The 21,124-nt window shown below is 43.1% G+C and overlaps 1 protein-coding gene across 1 annotated transcript in view; it reads left to right on the forward strand.

The window, feature by feature from the left end:
• The window catches only part of SHC4 (SHC adaptor protein 4), a 128,939-nt gene that overhangs the window by 105,326 nt on the left and 2,489 nt on the right, over positions 1-21,124 (forward strand). Inside the window, 2 exon segments of the mRNA XM_080677054.1 lie at positions 6,135-6,314; positions 19,717-19,970. Coding sequence (XP_080533180.1) covers positions 6,135-6,314; positions 19,717-19,970 — 434 coding nt within the window.

Below are 21,124 nucleotides of genomic sequence, written 5' to 3' on the forward strand. Positions count from 1 at the left end.
CCCATTTTCCACCTGTGCTGAAGTTCCCTGCAACTGTCTCCATGCTCTGCCTTGATCTCATTGTATAGTCTTCACTAGAGGCCCAGTGCACGAAATTTGTGCACTTGGTGGGGGGAGGGGGGCCCTCAGCCTGGCCTGCACCCTCTCACAATCCAGGAGCTCTTGGGGGATGTCCGACTGACGGCTTAGGTCACCTTAGGTGACCTAAGCCGTCAGTCGGACATCCTTAATGCTGGGAGAGGCTCTTGCCAGCCATGAGCTCAGCTTCTGGCTGAGTGGTGCTCTCCCTGTGGGAGCACACTGACCACCAGGGGGCAACTCCTGCATTGAGCATCTGCCCCCTGGTGGTCAGTGCACATCATAGCGAATGGTTGTTTCACCATCGGGCCAAATCTGGCTCTCTGACATCCCCCGAGGGTCCCAGATTGTGAGAGGGCACAGGCCAGGCTGAGGGGCCCCAACGGTGCATGATAGGGGGTGGGAAGGGACACAGGAGGTTGGCCAGCCGGGGAGGGACCACAGGAGGGCTCCAAGGCATGTCCAGCCTGTCTTGCTCAGTCCCAATCAGCTGGACCCCAGCAGCAAGCTAACCTACTGGTTGGAGCATCTGCTCCCTAGTGGTCAGTGCACGTCATAGCGACTTGTCTACCAGTCAGCTGTCTGCCTCCTGGTGGTCAGTGCATGTCATAGCGACTGTTGAGCAGCCTTAGCATATCATTAGCATATTACGCTTTGATTGGTTGAATGGCCGACCAGATGACTGGACACTTAGCATATTAGGCTTTTATTATATAGGATTTCTTCAACAATTCACTCAATGCCTCTTTACTGTCCTGTGGATCAAGCACTGAGCTACAACATTGTTTCTTTTAAAAAGCAGGTTCCTTACTTCCAGTGGGAAGCAGAATACTAGGCAGCTACCTCGCCAGACCTCAGCCACTGAGACCATGGGGCTAGAAAGAGTCAGCCCTGCTCCAGGGGCCATGACAGGTGTGGTTCTTCCCATTGTGGCAGGAAGGACGTCCCTAACTCGGTATCCTTTCATCCACAGACACACAGGAATCAGGTGTTCCTACCTTGGGGCCTGCGTTGGGCATATGTTTAAAAAGTGATCTGAAATTCTTTACCAGTGAGCAAATTAATAGCAGTTACCAGAATAGCAAATAGACATTTTTATGGTTTTTCCTAGAGATTCATACATAAGCATTTAGGAGACACCTATACAAATATTTTCAATAAGGTTTGGCTTTTTCCTCCCAAGACATTGATTTATTCAAATATTGACTTAAAACTTGAATCCCAGTGTATTATAAATACTGCAACAGGCTTCTTGTTATTGAAGGAGTTAATTGTATTTATTGCCAGATGTATAAAATATTCCTATCCTTAATAATAAATTCCCTTATGGAAAGAAATAGTTAGCAAAATAGAATAATGTTTCCCCAACCTTCAATTTAAAATGGGAATGTTAATATTTTTAATAAAAAAGATGTTAACTTCCCACAAACCCTACTTATAAACGTTGGTACTTACAGTGTACACACTGTGTGTGTACTTACTAGTATATTCTGCCAGAAACCTCCGCTTGGGTTGGTTGGGTGGTTCTCGGTCGTACTTGGCACAAAGGACTTGCATAATGGCTGGCAGGTGTGGGTAAGCTCTCATCAACCACACGCTTCTCCCTAGAAAGATTTTAAATTTGGGTAAAGGGTGAGATATCTTTTTTTTTTTTTTAATTTAAGACAACATTGCTGACTTAAATATAATGGCACATTTGAAATAAAAAAAGGAATGGTAGTTTTCAGGAAAGACTGGGTGTGGACATGGGCGCTTTTGTGCCAGTCTGTGGGATGGCAGACTTGGTGTGGTCAGTGCATGCCAGCGCTCCATGAGGGGCAGACGAGCAGCGCCCTGAGCTGAAGGCCGGCTCTGGATCTTTAGATCATGGTGGGGTCAGCCTGGGTCGACACTCAGTCATCAGCTCATTCAGCTGACAGACATTTTTCTTTAGAGCATCTGCTTTTGACCAGACATTGAAGATGCAGAAGGTACACAGATAAGTGGATTCTAGTCTCTCCTCAAGGACTCAAGGAATTTGTAGTCTCAAGGGGAAGACAGAAAAGTAAGCAGACGCCTTCAGTGTATCAGAGAGTGGCACCTTCCTTATCCAGCCTGAGGAAGGGAGGAACTTACCGGAAGGCTTCCTAAAGGAGGTGGATTCAGAGCAGAATCTTACAAGATAAATGGAAATTAGGTCAAGAAAGGGATGGGGCCCAGCCAGTGTGGCTCAGTGGTTAAGCATCAACTTATGAATCAGGAAGTCACAGTTCAATTCCTGGTCAAGGCACATGCCTGGGTAGTGGGCTCCATCCCTAGTAGGGGGTGTGCAGGAGGCATCCAGTCAATGATTCTCTCTCATCATTGAGGTTTCTAACTCTCTCTCCCTCTACCTTCCTCTCTGAAATAAATAAAAATATATTTAAAAAACAAAGAAAGGGATAGGGTGGCTATTACAGCAGGAACTAAGCACTGTGTGCAGAGACCCAGTATCAATGAATAAATACACACTGAGCATTAATAGGAACCTCTTATTGAATGCCTACTAGGAGGCAGGCTCTATGCTCAGTGAGGGTCTCGGCCACATTCTTTCATTTAATCCTCACAGCCATATTTTAAGCAAGGCATCCCCATTTTACAAATATGAAAACTGATACTTGGAGAGGTTAGGTGGCATGCCTCACACCACACAAATAGTAAGAGATAACACAGGGATCTGAAGTCAGGTCCCTATTCATTCAGAAGCACACTGCTTGCAAACACTTTTGATCATATTCCACTTTCAGTAAATTTTTATGAGCAGGCACTCCTAAATAAATGGTAATTTAATCACATATAAGTTATTGACACGCATACTAATATATTATGCATGTATAATAAAACACAAAAATAGAAAATTTTGAAGTTAGAGTTAATGATAAACATTTTCTAAAAATGTCTTGCTAATTACATTGGCTGAATACAATTCTATCTGATAAAGAGGGAATATGCTAATTGACTGCCCCACCCTCTAAGATGGTGGTGCCCACAGCCACAAGATGGCAGCGCCTAGTCCCCTCAGCCTCACCAGAGCAGCAGGTGTGCTGTAAGGCCAGGCCTGGAGTCCCCCAGTCCCCTCAGCCCCCCAGCCACCCAGGGCCGGCCCGAGGCACAGGCAAGCCTCAGATGGCGGCTGCCCAGCCGCCTAGGGCCACCTGAGGCTCAGGTAACCAGGGTCGGCCGAGGCTTGCGCTGCCGGCAGTGGCAGCAGCAGAGGTGTGATGGGGCATTGCCTTCCCCTGATCGCCCGGTCGCCTCCCGCCTCTGAGGGCTCCTGGACTGTGAGAGGGGGCAGGCTGGGCTGAGGTACCCCCCGTCCAGTGCATGAATTTTTATGCACCAGGCCTCTAGTCATTAGATAATATCTCAAGGCCCAATATACACTTAAATCATTTATTGATCAATAAAATTGACATAAATCCACATTTCAAATCTCAATAATTCTAACTTTTGGTAGATGAAACTTTGCATCTAATTATATTACTCTTATAAGAAAAATAATTTTCAATTCTTGATTTCTTTGCAGTGATCTTTTAGCCACTTAACTTTTTGTGAAAGTAAGTTTAGTTTAAACGAGATTACACACTTCATAAATCCACTTAACCAAGCAGATGCAAATTGTCATGTGCTGCAAACAAATGACGTGCCTCTAGAAATCTCACTCCTCCCTCAGCGTAGACCATGTATAGAATATGACATGGCACAAGGTGACATGTGACACCGACAGACAAAGTGTAAAGGAGGAGCAGGTATTAAGAGCTGCTGTCTTCCAGTTGGGCTTCCCTGAGTCGGTGCACTCTTGGGTTCCCATGCTTTGCATTACAACAACCATAGCACTATTCACCGTGATGTGAAGTCCAATATGAAGCTGGTCCCTTTTGGACCACATGGGAGGGGTTTAATGACTGAAACAATAGAAGGACTGATTTTGTTTTATGGTGGGACAATGGAATCCCACTGCCACCACTTCATGTGCATCTTGGTGATCTCGTAGCACACGTGGCCAAAACTATAAATGTACTGGTTTCAATAGCAAAGCAAAAAGATTCCATCCTGACATTTTCAAGACAGAACCATCTGAATGGTACAAAGTGCTTGAACTACTGGCCATCAGGTAATGAGCTGTGGTGCTAATATCCATTCATTCAGTAACTGTTGTTGATGGCATTTTATGTGCCAGGCATGTGCTAGGAGCAGGAGGAGCAGCCGTGAACAAGACAGACAGGATCTCTGTCCTCATGGAACATGAAGTTTAGAGACAGTACACACATTAGAAAATAATAACATAAGCAACAAAATGTATTACTCTTGTGATACGGACTTCAAAGGCCAAGTACAAACTGCTAGGAAAGCAGAGACTGAGCCTACTCTGAGAAGGTCAGAGAAGGCTCCTTTGAGAAAGTGAGGTTTGAACTGACACCTGAAGGATGTGGATGATGGAGAAGGGGAGAGAAGGGCATGTCAATCAGAGAAGATGGCCTTGTAGTGGGGATCATACTGCAAGAAGGCCAACGTGAGCCCAGGTGGGACAAAAGGGGTTACAAGGGAAGCTGGGTGGCCAGGAGTAGGGCCATGGGCTTGTTGAAGACTTTGAGCTTTATCTGAAGACTAGAGGCCCGATGCATGAAAATTCATGCAAGAGTAGGCTTTCCTTCCCCCGGTTGCCGGCACCGGCTTCCCTCTGGTACCTGGACCTGGGCTGGCTTCCTTTGGGCCACCCGCAGGCACCCAGGACCGGGGCTGGCTTCCCTCTGGCCCTGGCTTGGTCAGGAAGGACGTCCAGAATGACATCTGGTCTAATTAGCATATTACCCTTTTATTATTATAGATACAATGGAAGGAATTAAAGGTTTTTGAACCTCTGAGAAATATGATGAGATTTTCAGTTCTAAAAAGGTCATTTTTGCCCTAACTGGTTTGGCTTAGTGGATAGAGCGTCAGCCTGTGGACTGCAGGGTCCCAGGTTTGATTCCAGTCAAGGGCATGTACCTTGGTTGCAGGCACATCCCCAGTAGGGAGTGTGCAGGAGGCAGCTAATCGATGTTTCTCTCTTATCGATGTTTTTAACTCTCTATCCCTCTCCCTTCCTCTCTGTAAAAAATCAATAAAAAAAAATATTTTTAAAAAAGGTCATTTTGGCCATAATGTTCAGAATAGAATGGAGAGAAGAGGATGGAGTCAGGCTGGTGGAGGAGATAGTCAGGGGAGTGGAGGAGATGATCTGAGGGGTGAGTCCTTTCTGATAAAAAACAGCAGAAACACCAGTCCTTGCTGCAAGGCTGAGCTGGGCAGAACAAAACTGACATAGAGAGGAGAGAGGCTGCCCATTCCCACTCTAAATTATTTTATATCAAGGAATGAGTTTTTTGAAAAGGAGTTTGAATAATTGGTATTCAGCTTCCAGGTGGTGGCACGTGTGTTTTCTTGGTTCTGGACTGCAGCTCTGAGCAATGTTGTCTGTTGGTTTGTCTGTTTGCTGGACAGTCAGTCCTTTTCCTGCCTGGCTGTTCTTTGGAATCTTCCTGCTTCCTGCTCCTTTTCTGTCTGTTTGAAGCCATGGGGCAGGGAGACCAACAAGAGGGAGCTTTTCCTCAAAGACCAGAGCTTATCTTCTTATTTTTATTTTTATTGTTTGAAGTATTACAAATAGTAGTACATATGTCTCCTTTTTTTTCCCCATTGACCTCCCCCCGGCCTCCCCTACCCTCCAGTACATGCCTTTACCTGCCCCCCCCCCCCCCCCCCCCAGTGTCTTGTATCCATTGGTTATGCTTATATGCATGCTTACAAGTGCTTCGGTTGATCTCTTACAGCCCCCGCCCCCCGCAACCTCCCCTGCCTTCCCGCTGTACTTTGACAGTCTATTCAATGGACCAGAGCTTATCTTATTTCTACAGGTCAAATCTAAAAGTTGATATTCAATCCTTGTAGGGGATGAGGGTGGCTTTTGGCTTCCTATAAATTCTAGACTCAAATATGGTTTCATTTGTTGTTTGCAAAGTAGAGCATGGTACACTGATCACAACTAATCACTACAGGTAATGCCTATGAGAGAGCAGTGCCGTCCCAAAGAGACACCTCGTTAATGAAGCACACGTGTCGAGTGGATCTCTTCGACGACCCCTGCTACATTAACACACAGGCTCTTCACAGCGCACTGGGCTCTGCCCGAAATCAAAGCTCCGCCCAGCCGCTGGGGAGCCTGTGGCACCGTGAAAGTAAGTAGCTGCTTTCTGTCTGTATTAGTCTCCTGTAGATGCTGTAACAAACTACTGCAAATTGGGTATCTTAACACAACAGAAATTCATTGTTTCACAGTTCTGAGGGCCAGAAATCCTAAATAATGTTAGCCTGGTTGGTGCCTTCTGAAAGCTCTGGAGAAGAATCTGTCCTAGGCCTCTCCTAGTTCCTTGGCTTGTCTCCACCTGGCCTTCACCCTGCGTCTCAGATCTCCCTCTTCTCTCTCTTATAAGACAGCAGCCTCTGAATTTAGGCACATCTAAACCCAGGAAGATCTCATCTTGAGAACATTAATGACATCTGCAAAGACCCTTTTCCCAAATGAGGTCACATTCACAGGTATGGGGGGTTAGGACTTGAACCTAATCTTTTGGGGTTACTATTGAGCTCACTACACTGTCTCACATGAAAGAAGGCTATTTCCTTGGCCTCATTTTCAGGAAGCTAAAATGATTCTTTCTGACCTCAACTCCTCCACAATCACTGATAATAACGTAGTTATTAACAGAATTTTGTGGTGATAATGGATTTCAAAATGTGGGGATGTCGTGATACGGGCTTCAAAGGGAAAGCACAAACTGCTAGGAAAGCAGAGAGACTGAGCCTCGTCTGAGAAGGTCAGAGAAGGCTCTCTTGAGAAAGTGAGGTTTAAGTAATCTTTTCACATATTTTCAATTTTGCTATGTGCTCTTGCTGAAGGAAGGATGGTCAAAGTCAGGAGGTAATTTTGAATTAAATTGTTTGCATGAGAAACAATGGCCATGATTTCGGTTCTGTTTATTGATGATGTTAATTTTACTCTTTTCACAACCCCTGGTAAATCATCTATTCAGCACTAAAATAACATGGCTCCTTTTTAAAACCGTATACTGTGAGTCAAAACAGTAAGACTTTACTTAATCTTAAAATACATCACTTTCTTGCCAATTGCTTCCAGGGATAAATGCAGAAACAGGAATATCTATAATAATAAAAGCATAATATGCTAATTAGACCAATGGCCGAACAGCGGAACGACCTTCCGGATGAAGCAGGGACCGCGAGGGCCGAGCCCCTTGCACGAGTTTCGTGCATCGGGCCTCTAGTAAATAAATAAAAGCAAAAACAAGCCAAAAGCACGCAATCAACTGAAAAATAAACAAAACATGCTTTTCATAAAATGTTGAAGCGTGTTGGTTCAGAGATTGGCTTGGGTGTCAAATCTGGTTCATTCCAAGGATGGAGAACACGCCGCTGAGCAGGTCCTTTCACTGGCCCAGGTGGCCTTTCCCAAACTGCCAAGGCAACTGCACAGCTGGCGTGGCCAGGTGGCCAGACGAAATGTAAATGGAGACTTTGCTGAGCCTTGGCTTAACCAGATCACCTGAACTCTAAGAAACAGAGGTCCTTGTGGCCAGACAGGTGGCGAATGGGCCGTCTTCTTACAAGCTTTCCAAGATCACTCTCGGCTCCCAAACATCTCTGCTGGGTTGGTTCTCTGGAAGCAGACACTGAGATGGGGCTTGTCCTGCAGGGTCTTTATTGGGATCAGTTATCAGGAAGGGAGGGACAAGAAGCAGGCTGGGGCCAAGAGGGGTGGGCAGAGCCTCAGTCAACCCTGCAGAGAGCTTATGGGCCTGTGAGAGTGGCCCACATTGCCCCACTTATCTCTGTCTTTGGACATGGGCCACGTGAGGGCTTGCCCGAGGGTAGGGCAGCTCCCTGCAGCTGAGGCAGACCCTGCGGGGACGGTTGGCTGGAGGCTGGCTGCTGACACCTGGGGCTCTTGGTCCTTCCCTGAAGAGGGATCTAGGTCATGTATCTCCACCTCCATCACAGGGGGCATCTTGTGCCCTGGGTAATGGGATATGCAGTGAATGCAGATTCCTGCAGTGAACTTAGCTACACTGGAGAGTACCTTGTTTGGATAAGGTAATATTTGTTAGAGGCACAGCTTTTTGAAAACAAGTGTGTGGACCTCAGATTTTAAAAGTCACTTTATAAGACTATACTAGTACATTGTTAGCTTCCACGTCATGGGCTGTTCAGAGCAACAACCTATTATTAGAAATATGGCTTGAATCAGGTGATCTGGCCTATTCCTTGATTCTCGACTGCAGTGCCTTTATAACCAAGTCTTTAATGTTAAAAATGTTCACAACTCAAGCAAAGAAACTGTGCCTTTTATCATAAACAATTGGCTCATTTCAGCTTATCATTACTCCCTCCAAAAATTTAAATACAACTCCAAAAATATAAATAATGTTGAGTTAAGAAAATTTAGTAGAGATGGAGTAGGGATAACTTTGGACATACTTTTCTGCAAAATATCTTAAATACACCTTTTAACCTTTCTCCCCTTATGTTTCCTCCTATTTCTTTCTAGCTTCTTTAGGCATCCTCAGCCTCCCTTATTCATACAAATCTCACTGATTAGCTCAGTAAAATGAGACAATGACCTAATAGCTCTCAAGCATAACATCAGGGCTCCTCAGTTCATCCTAGCATACAGCCAGCATAGGAAAGCTCTGGCACAATCCTTACTCTTATCAGACACAGCAGAGGAATCATTAGTTCTCATACTGTTTAATTTTTGTACCAATTTATATTAGTTTCAGTCTAAAGCTGCCATAACAAAGAAATACCATAGTGTAAAAAGGACTGAAGTTTATTCATTTTACCTATTAGCCCCCAAAATTGGTGGCTCAGGTCTGATAGGAAGTTTGTCATTCTTAACACCTGGCTTCAATCTCTGGTCTAAGGTGGCTGCCTGGCCTGTCACCATCACATCTGTGTGCAGCCAGTGGGCAGAGAGAAAGGCAAGAGGAGTACAGACACATACATTCCTTTAAAGGGCATGACTCAGAAGAGCAGGCATCATTTCTCCCCACCTGCTATTTGTGAGGCTCGGTCATGTGGCCATACCTAGCTTTAAAGGGGCTAAAAATGTTACTCTAGCTGGTTGGCCATGTGCCCAGCTAAAACTAGCATGCAATGAAAGGGAGGAGAGATGTTGGTGAACAGCTGTCCCTGCTACCTTTCTGCCACCCCAGTATCCATGAGCTCTCTTCACATAGAACCCATTTGCCCTCTGCCAAAGGAAGACTTTGAAAATACCCCACCCGGTTACAGCATACAGCTTCAAAGTCCATGACATCTGGGTGGTATGAGTCCCCTCCATCAAGATTGGATAGGGATTCTTATAATTGCCAAGTTGTCTGCCCTCCTCCACAACCAAAATTGCTGCTGGAATTGGAGTAAGATAACCACAATACAAACTCACACTTACAAAAGGGAAGCACGCAGAATGCATAGCGGCCATTGGTTCTAGTGACTGCCGCATCCTGCCAGGGGTGACTGTGCAGGCTCCCTGAGCTGGAGGTAGGAGATGATGATCTGCCTGGACTCTGGTTCTGCTTAGGAGGGGACTCCTTGTCTGTTGTTATCTGGGGGCTGTACCTGTGCCTTCCGGGATGTTCCTGCCATTATCCTCCATGTATACATTGAAAGGAGATGCTGGAGAATGTGCCTTTCTCGGGGGCTTCACAACTTTCACAGCCTATTTCCTGTTGGCATGGGCTCAAGAGATTGGAGGTTGCTTAAGAGGCCAAACAGCCAGACCAGAAGAGACTGTGGTTTCTTTGGCAGTGTAATTTACTGAAAAATTTAGTAGGATTTTGCTTTATTCACTTAGAGTCAGTTCTACATGAAATTTCCCATAATATTCCTTTATTATCCTCTTATTGCCTGAAGGATGCCTTCTCTCTTTCTTGTTATTGGTATTTTCTGTCTTCTCTCTTCTTTTCTTGATCAGTGTTTATCGAGATTTACTAAATTTAACTGATCTTTTCAAAGTACCTAAATTTTGGTTTCATTTTCTCTATTGTTTTTTATTTTCTATTTCATTGATTTCCATTTTTATCTTCAGTATATCTTCCTTCTATTTGCTTTGGATTAAATTTTTCTCTATCCAGCTTCTATTACATTTTCTTCTATCAGCTGTATTGTTTTATTTATATAATAAAATATTTATTCAACTTGAAATTTATATTTTATATGAGGTAGGGGGGTCTAACAATGTTATCTATGTAAACTATTTAATTTTCAAAGCACTGTTGAAATAATCTCCTCTTTCTTTAATGCCAATCTCTATTATACTAGATTCCTCTATATATGTGAGTCTGTTTCTGAGCCTTTTATATGTGTGAATACTTTTTCTATTGGCTTATCTGTCTGTTCTATACCAGTATATTAATTACTATATACTAATTACTGTGGCTTTGTAATATATCTTAATAGACATGTGCATTTTCCTTTATATTACAGATAAATTTTCTCTGGGTAGAATTTCAGCCCTTCATTTATGCTTAACATTTTATGTTAACATATTTTGTGGTGTGGTATTTCTTCCTTTTCCGCGTCCCGCACGGAAAGGGAGAAAGACAGGTTCCTGAGTGGAGGAGCTGGGGGTTAAGAAATTAGAAAAAGAAAGAGGCAAGAGACAGAAATAGATTCAAGCTGGGTGCCGGGTGGCTTCCTGTCCTCTGATAGAGAGACAGTCACACTCACCTCAAACAACACAGCATATTTATTGGTTTCCAAAAGGGATTTTATGATAAAAAGGAGATTCAGGTGTGCCCAAATCCTATTCATCAGGATCTGAGTAAGCTCCTTATTTTGGGTGGGTCAAGGTCCTTTTTGTTCCTCATTCCAAGTACATGGAATCAGTACTGATAACAGGATTCTGCCAGTGCCCTTGGGCTCAGCTGAATAAGAATTAAAAAAATATCCATGTGCCTTCCCAGACGGCCCTCTACATCTCCCCCATTTTAATTTTTTAAAAGAAATCTTGCATTTATAAACATATAAGAACAAAAAATGTTTAGGTCCCAATTTCAATGTTCAAAAGTTCCGAGTCCAAATTTTAATGTCCAACAGTTCTGAGTCCAAGTATCAATGTCCAAAAGTTCCAAGTGTACACGTCAGCAATGACATCTGAATGGTGGTCAAATGGTGGCAATGCAGGTTTGACCTCTGGTTTGGTCCTGGGCAACCTGCAGCGACAGCTGCTGACTGCTAGCATGGAAAGGCGTCGTCAGCGTCCTCCATATCTGGACCGCCTCTCCTCTTGTCTTCATGGTTGAATTATTTCCTGCTAATTCCTCTCTGTTGCAGGAATCCACATGGTCCTGGAGTTTTTTTCTGAAAATATACAAACATATTCTCGACCAAAAGTTAATAAAGGTGTCTTTTCTATACATTTGACTTGGGATCCTTTTTATTTTTGCCCAAATAATTTTCCTTTGGCTTATTTTGACACCATGTGTGTTTTTCATGGGTGTCTTGCTGTTAGCGTAACAAATGAAAATTAATTTTCAAAGTAAAAATTTTTCTAGATGTAATTTACTTGCAAAGTATTTTTCCTTACATAATATTACTCCACTATCCCCCCTTTTTTTAATTTAATTATTAGGAAGCTTTTGGAAAATATATAATGCAGTCTTGATAACTTTAAATTTTAATTTTTTGCACAAAAATATGACTGCTTTAGGTTCATTGCATGTTAAGCAATTTTACCATGAAATGAACTACAAATAGAAATTTTGGTTAATACTTTAGGAACAGCCTTTTGTACAATTAGATTTTCTTGAATATTCCCTTATTTCATTTAGCCAATTTAAATTAATCTGAAAACTTGACTATTTTACTATCAAATTTAATACTTTAACAACAATTTTAGTTAATGGAAAGGATTATATGCATCCTTGAGAAAGCCCTGAGCACTCCTGGATTTAGGCTAGATTTAGGTATAGGGCAGCTGCCATCAACCACTTCTCTGTTGCCTGGGTCTCAGTCTTTAGCTGGGCCAAATCTGTTTGTTGCCTGGGTCCCAATCTGAGCTGGGCATGGGAAGCACAAAGCAGCCATGGGGCAGGAGACCTCCCTCAGAAGGGGCGAGTGTTCAAGCCCCTGTAATGTTGGGGGGTGAGGATCTGTGCCACACCTCTGTTGACCCCCAAGTTCTCTCCTGATGGCCCCCTGCGAATGTGCCTGTCTTAGGTTGCCCCTCCCTTGAGGAGTCTTACCCGTCATTGACTAACCAGCCATCCTCCGGGGCCAAGCAGGGTGATGTAAGGTTCAGTTCTGTCTCCTTGGTAGCCTATGCCCCTATGGCCTCCATGCCCAGCACCTGCCTTGGGATCCCCCCACTGGTGGGGGGCCCCGGCATTGATCATATATCTTGGGGAACCCAGGTTTCTTCTCCAGGGAGGGCCCAGCTCACGCCATTGTGCGAGAGACAGATCTATGGTACCATCCAACATGAGGTTTCAACCTCAAAATGAACTGAAAACTCAAGCAACAGCTGTGGGCAATTGAATTGTGAGAAGAGGGTTCCTTTTGACAAAAAGGGCCAATATAGAATGCTCAAGTACCTTCCCAAGGGGCCTTTCACACAGTGGAAGGAATTGAATCCTTTCATGTCCCTTTTAAATTGCTGCCAAACATTAAAAAAAAAATTTAGATTTTTAAGTTTGTTTGGATTAATTGTACAATATGCTGTTTGTAAAATATCAAAAATTATAATGACATTGTAGAATAATACCACGCAATTTCAAGTATATTAGATGTTTTAAAAGGATCTCCTTTAAGAAGAGAGAATAATTTTCTTGTATTACTCTGGGCCCTTGGAGCTTTACAAGAATCATCTCTGTTAAGGCCTTGAAATTTTAACATGGAAAAAAAAACCATCAAACAAATATTTATATTCATATATGATTTACTAGTTTTTGCATCCTCCATTCATATGCAAACTTGTTATTTACTTCCTGCTGGTTACTTGCCTCAGGGTGGGAATTTCAAAAGGGGCTGCTTAAAATGCCTTGGGAAACTAGCTTTAATTTGTCTCCCAGTTCATCTTCACCATCTTTAAAGCTAAAATCTCTAGGGTTTTTATTCTGTACACAGAAAAGTGTCAAGCCCAGCTCAAAAAACTATGCGCACTCGTTTTTAAACTGGCCTTTTTGCTTTACATGAGCACAGAAATCCCCGATGCATTTATGAATTTGTAAAAACTTTAATTCATTAGCTGGAAAAAGGAAAGATGGCGAATATGAGGCCTCTTATGGTGGCTTTCTTGGGGAGTGGTGTCTATATTGGATCGCCACGTGTCTCTCCCTTCCCCTACATCCTGCTTACTTTAGGGGAAGTTTTTGCAACAGATCTGGACACATTTTTTCATGCTTAAAAGACAGATCTCAAATTTTTTCTTTATAACTAACACCCAATTTGGCCAAGATCAGAATCTTCCTGTGGATTATTTTATGAATTTTAAAGAAAACTTTTAAGTAATCTCATTGCAGGAGAGCAGATAGCTTTGCCCTCTCCTGTCACCATTGAATTTCTCCACACCAGAGGCTGTTTCAGGAGTGGAGTTTCATTTCTTATTACAGATTTTAAATTCCAAATACAAACTAAGATTTTAATTTGAACAAGAAACCACATTCTTTAAGCATACAAACCAGGAAAAATACCATGTAAGGATATTCTTTGCTCTAAGCCAATGGCAATTCAAATTCAAACTGTACATTCTCTGCACCTCTCCCAGGAGCAAGTAGTGATATTCTTCTAATCCTTTCATAGATAAACTACTTCTTTCTAAAATAAGTCCCATGGTGCCCTTAGGTAATGGTCCATAAATCCCTGTAGGGATTGCTTGTGGACCCATATCGGGAGTTAGTACATATTTGGCGGTGGGACAGAGGTCCAATCCTGCACTTCCTGGGGTGGCGCGGTAGAGTTGCCTGATAGTGGACCGGTTGTAGGCAGGCTGGTATGGTACGACAGTGCCCCTACTGTTTGGCGGGGCCGGGGCCGGCCCCATTTGCCGTTTCCCTGATGTGGGTCAAGAGGCTGGCCATCAATGCCTCTCTGGGAGCGGCAGTTATTGGCCCAGTGTCTTCCCCTGCAGCAGGGAGGACAAAACCCCAACTGCGGAGCAGGGAGACTAGGAGCTGAACTTCCTTGTCCCCTTGAGGCAACCTGTTGCCAGCAATTCTTTGCAATATGGCCTGGCCTTCTGCAAGTGAAACAAGTCCATTTTTCTTTGCTCCCTGAATGGTCCCTTTTCAGAGACTCCTTTAATGCAGCAGCCAAAGTCACTCCCTGAACATAGGATGGCCCAATATCAGCACAAATACGGATGAACTCAGAAATTGACCCCCTTTTTCTGTAGGGGCGTAGAGCCTCCTGACATGTTCTATTGGCATTCTCAAAAGCCAGTTGCTTCACTAACAGGGATCCCGTATTGGAATCTCCAACCACTCTGTCTACTGCCTGAAGCAACCGTGCCACAAAGTCCTGATTGGGCTCCTCTGGCCCCTGTATAATTTTTGTAACGTCCATGCTTTTTTCTCCCTTAGTGGGCAACTCCCTCCAAGCCTTAGTGCCACAAATATTTATCTGCTGATAAGCTTGCAAAGGGAACATCATCTGAGCCTGTAAGCTGCTACATGTTCCAGTTCCTGTTAACATTTCAAGAGTGATAGGCACACCTTGTTGTTGATTTTTAGCTGCCTGTTTTTCACTAATTTCAGTCCAATTGGATTTCCACAGTAAATAATCTCCAGGGGAAAGACATGCCTTAGCCAATGTTTGCCAGTCTTGAGGAGGCAGAGCTTCACTAATTACAGTGTCAATCAAGCTCAAGACAAATGGAGAAGTGGGGCCATATGTGGAGACAGAGGTTTTAAACTCCTTAAGGGTTTTAAAAGGAATGGCCTCGTGCACTCTCAGTATCTGCTCTGGGTTGGTAGGGTCTGGCCTTTCTAGGATCGGATACATTGAAAATCCTGTAATATCCTCTCCAGCTCGTCTTGCCTCCTGTAAGGTCAGCTGTAAAGGGGATAGTACCGGCGGCACAGCAGTTGTAGTTACTTTCATATTTGGCTGTGTGCCAGTTTCTGGCCGTAAAGGCCGGGGGGTTAGGGTCGTTTTTTCAAAACTGTGAGCAAGATCTTCCTCATCATCTAAATCATCTCGCTCATGGTAATGTTTGTATCTCCTTTTCTCAATCTCTGGCTTCCGCTCATATTTAGGAGGTAAATACTTGTTAGGCCGACTCTTAAGAGCAGCGGCAGGAGCGGCAGCGGGTGAAGGGGGGGAAGGTGGGGGTAAGGAGAAGGAGGAGGAGGAGGAGGAGGAAGAGTCTCCTTTCCGAGACTCTGAATTACCCATGTTTATACCCGGTTATTCAAGTGAATTCACAATTCACAACACACAATACACTTCCCAAAAACTTACCTTATTCTGCGTGCACGTCGTGGAAGTGACCCCCTCGCCTATTTTCCCTCCGTACTCAGGTCCCTGTTCGGGCGCCAAATGTGGTGTGGTATTTCTTCCTTTTCCGCGTCCCGCACGGAAAGGGAGAAAGACAGGTTCCTGAGTGGAGGAGCTGGGGGTTAAGAAATTAGAAAAAGAAAGAGGCAAGAGACAGAAATAGATTCAAGCTGGGTGCCGGGTGGCTTCCTGTCCTCTGATAGAGAGACAGTCACACTCACCTCAGACAACACAGCATATTTATTGGTTTCCAAAAGGGATTTTATGATAAAAAGGAGATTCAGGTGTGCCCAAATCCTATTCATCAGGATCTGAGTAAGCTCCTTATTTTGGGTGGGTCAAGGTCCTTTTTGTTCCTCATTCCAAGTACATGGAATCAGTACTGATAACAGGATTCTGCCAGTGCCCTTGGGCTCAGCTGAATAAGAATTAAAAAAATATCCATGTGCCTTCCCAGACGGCCCTCTACAATATTTTACTAGGAACTTTTAGACATCTTATAGAGTGAACATATTTTCTCCTCAAAATGCAAATAAGTCCCTATTTTATAATTTTCACATGCCCAGTAATCCATACTAATAAACAATATACAGTTGATTCTCATTGTTCATGGATCCCATATTTGAGCATTTGATCACTCACTAAAATGTATCCATAACCCCAAATCAACACTCATGGCACTTTTGTGGTCATTTGCAGGCGTGTGCAGAGCAATGAAAAATTAGAGTTGCCCAATGTGCACATTCCCAGCTAGGTGGAACCAGGCAGTGCTCTGCCTTCTTGCTTCGGCTTTCATATTGTAAGCAAGTGTCCTTTTCCTGTCTATGTGGTGTAATGCTTTTCACATTTTGTGATATTTCTCTATGGCTTTGCTGTTTAAAATGGCCTCTAAGTGTAGTGTTGAAATTCTGTCAAGCATTCCTAAGCTCAAGAAACTGTGATGTGCCTTACCAAGACAATATGTGTTAGATAAGCTTCGTTCAGGCTGTTGGCCAGGCATTAATGAATCAAAAATATGTACTACGGAAGGTGTCTTTAAACAAAAGCACACATAAAGCAAGGTGTTGTATGACTGATGAACATGTGGTGACCTGAGGCCTGGAGGAACTTACCCCTGCATGACCCCTAGGGACAATGGCTCACTTTTCACTAATTCGGTGTTCATGGCAACTTTATAAAACATAGCTACCTGAGTGAAGAGAATTCACTACTTAGCGCCCTCCTGAATCAGAGATGGAGTCATTATAACACGTCGTGGGGAGACAAGGATGGGCTTTTCCTCCCACAGCAGAAACCTGAGGATTGTCCCCAACCTAGACACTCTTCTCACACCTTTATATCCCTCTTCTAGTTTACCTTTAGTTATGTTGCTATCCGATATCCTGACTTTTGTATACGTTTTTAATTCTGTAAACAGTTTTTCCATTCCTTTGATAATATCATAGTCAATATTATCAAAACATCCTTTTACGTGTGCTTTTAAAAACTGACTGCATCAATATGCTGTATTCACAGTTCGCATTAGTTTCATTTCTTTAACTGTCTCACCCCTCCTTTCTCATTGACATTACTTGCAATTGCTAATTCTAGACTTTGCATGTTAGACTTTTCTTTCTTAAGCTCTATTCCCCCTTTCAGAGGTTTGCCCATCAGCTGCATATGGGTGTGGATATTCACATCTATCTAGTGCTTTCCTGAAGTTTTGATTGTGAACAATATGTCTTCAGTTACTAATGGGAACTCCAAGATGACATGATGACTTTCTTCCAGGATTCCTATCACTTTTTTCTTTTTTGGTCTCAGTTAAATCTAGAGTGGCTTTCCTTGTTGCTTCTTTAACCTTCACTACTTCTGGGAAAATATATCAAGTCAATAATTTATTAAATATTGTGTGGGAATTACATATAAAAACTATATTGAAATTATGACTATCTTTCTCAAAGTTAACTTTATGTAAGGAAAGGATCAAGATAATAGATAATGCACCACCATGTTAAGAGTGGTTGTACTTGGTGATAGAGCCAGAGGTGATTCATCTTCTTTGTTTTTCCTAGATTTAAAAGAATTAGCATGGGTAACTTTTAAAATCAAAACTAAAATTTACAAAAGTCTGTGAGATATTCACTTTCTGTAGAATTAGATTTTCAGCAAATGTTTGGATGACTGGAATCTCCTAGCACAGTGACTCTTGTGAGAAACTGAGTTGGGGAAATATTGTTCAGACCTTCTGGCTGGCCCATGATCTGTTGCCTCTTTTCCCGATGATATAATGTCTCTTTTTCTTTTGTTGTGTCATTGTCCAAAAGCTCTCCACCATACTCTCAGAAGAAACCAAAAGCCACCATGCACCAAGATGTGTGTGCCCAACACAGCCTCCTCCCCCACGCTTGCACAAACACTTTCTCGCTCACAAACATAAACACACACAGCTACTCATCAGAAGTTCCCTGTTATGCCTCAAAGCTGGCAGCACTAAGACCAACTACAGGTATTATCAAATCTAGACACATTACTTCAGGCTTCCCCAGCAACAATAGAGGCAAAAATTTATATACGCTAGATAGACTAAAGATATTTTTTAAATAGTGCTGCATTATAATTGTGTTATGTAGAGAAGTTCTTAAGCAGGGACAAAACTATAACGTATTAACAGGAGAACTGGATTGTGTCTACAGGGCACTGACTTCCTACATCAGTGACTTCATAGGATTGTCTTGTGTAAATTATAAATCTCAGGAGCCAGAGGATTTTTCATGTGAGACCCTTGCATAAGGACATGTAAAAATCCCCTTTGCATGTATAAAGGTGAAGCCTGGTTTCTATGCAAAATATCCTTTGCATTTACAAAGACAAAGCCTGATTTCTATGGTTATTTTCCTGGTAAATTTGCTGTAAGTAATCGTATGACTTTTACCTGGATTCAGACCTAAGAATTTTATGTTATTCCTTCTGGAGATGCTGTATATCATCCTGACAGCCTTGTTATCTTCTAAGGATCTTTGTGGGCATTACAGGAATGGAGTGGCTAGACCTTGTGAAATGGAAAGATTTTCCCATCCAAGGCAAGGAAGTCAGTCACCTTAGAGTGTGGTGATGAGTAACCTGGGCTTTGGAGTCAGACCTTGTTTTAAATCTCAGACCTACACCACAATAGCAGTGTGACTTTGCAAAAGTCATCTAACCTTTGTAAAGATCCATTGCCTTGCCTATCTAATTTTGAGAGTGAAACCAAATAGTATATTAGTATATAAAGCATTGAGTAGTGCCTGTCATACTCAGTAAATGGAACTACACAGTAATTATTATCACTAAGCGTATCAATGGTATTATCAAGTGCTGCCTGGATGTGCCTTGTCATCCTAGTGCTCTCGACTCTACATAGGACTTACTCTGCAGAGACTTGGGGCGCTGTCTCAGGCCCTGCCTCCCTGATGTTTTGCCTTCTTTTACCCGACTGACTGTTTTGTCCAGGCCAGTGAATAACACAAACAGAGTAGTCATTTAATAGGAATACTCCGAGGTTCAGCACAGCTTTGAAGTATTTGGTTAGAAGCATCTCTGAAGCACATTGATAATTTGTTGTGTGTTTTCTTAAAGCTAAATGCTAAAAAAAAAAAACATTAAAAAAAAATGGCATCGCCAAAGTTACCGTAGGCATTTTCAAAGAGTTTGGGAAAATCTTAGAAGTTGTCTCTAATCCAGATACAGCATAAGCCTCCTTCTCGTTGACAGACAGCCCCTGGGACATAACAAGCCTCTTGTGGCAGTTCTAAAAGCAGTGCTCATTCATGGGTCAGTTCCACTTCTCATCAGAAGGAAAAACTCCTGCACCTGGGTGAGCCTCTCTTGGCAATAGAAGCCAAAGGCAATGTTTGGATCTACCATTCAATTAGAGCCTGTTGGAAGTTCCCCAAGTAAAACATTTGTTCCAGGAACAGCATTGTTCAAATAGCACCTAGCATGTAGTAGGGGCTCAAGTTATATTTGCTGAGTGAATGAATGATTCAATGAGCGGATGGATGAGGAGTTAACTTGGTGATGTCTCCTTCTGTATTTTGACTTCAGAAGCTCCTGAAACTGTTCAGCCAAGTGCCACGGCCCAGCCTGCCGGCTCCCAGTCTTTGCCACACATTCAGCAGCAGCTGAGGAGTGAAGACTGCTACCATGGCAAGCTGAGTAGGAAGGCAGCAGAGAACCTCTTAGTAAAGGATGGGGACTTTCTGGTTCGAGAGAGTGCCACCTCTCCTGGCCAGTATGTGCTGAGTGGACTCCAGGGAGGCCAGGCAAAGCATCTTCTTCTGGTGGATCCTGAAGGCAAGGTATTATTGCCTTCTCTCTGTAGTCCTTACAGGATGTTGTGACTAGGGCTACTCTGAATGACAGGTCCCAAACCTGTTGATACTGTTGAAGAGTATTCAAGGCTAAGGGTTTACTTTTACTTGAACCTTCAAACTGGGGCAGCAAGTCCTAAATAGAGGTTAGTGGAGGGATTTGAGTAGAAGGCACCTTATAGGATCAAGTAGAGGACAACCTCTTTCTGCGCCTCTCAATTCAATTCAGTGAATTAAATGAATACCTCCATGGTTCACAGTTGACTATTCCCAGTTGACTATTGCTCAGAATCACATACTTAGTTCTTGCTGTCAGGGTGCTTATGATTTCATAAAATAGATGCTTAAATAATTATAAGGATGAATGGCATAAGAATGGTTCAGCTAAAGCATTAGATGTTCCTCAGGATAGAGGAGTGCTCTGGATGAGGCACACAGAAGGCTTCCTGCAGAGTCTGGCATATAAGATGAACCATGAAAGATGGAAAAATCTTTAAAGGGGAGGGCATTTGGAGTGTAGGAAAGGAAACACAGGAGCAGAGCAGCAGAATGGTGTTAAGCCAATAAAGGATGTATGGCTGGAGCAGAGGCTGTCTATAGACAGAAATGATCCTGGACTAAAATGAAAAACTGTCAAAAGAGACAAAGAATGATATTGTCTCTCTCTCTATATATATAAAAGCCTACGCGACCGTTACGACCGGACGACCGGCCGGTAGCTCAACGCAGGAGCTGTCCCTGGTAGTCAGTGCACTCCCACAGCCAACCTCCCACGGTGGGCCAACCTTCCACAGTCCCTTTCCTCAGCTAGCAGGCCCCAGTCAGCCCGATCAGGACTGGGCAAGACCGCCCCTATTGCTGGCCAGGCTGAGGGACCCCACCTGTGTATGAATTTGTGCACCGGGCCTCTAGTATAATGATAAAAGGATCAATTCACTAGAAAGATATAACAATTATCAATATATCAATTCACTAGAAAGATATAATACCAATATAGAATAACAGTTATTCTATAACTACAGAACACAAATATATGACACAAACATTGATACAACTGAAGGGAGAATTAGATGATAAGTGCTTAACGTTTTCCAAACTGGGAGGGACAGTTGTTTTAAAAAGGTATTTTTACTAAGGGATAC

The sequence above is a fragment of the Plecotus auritus genome, assembly GCF_963455305.1.
Source record: "Plecotus auritus genome assembly, chromosome: 1".
Taxonomy (NCBI): Eukaryota; Metazoa; Chordata; class Mammalia; order Chiroptera; family Vespertilionidae; genus Plecotus; species Plecotus auritus.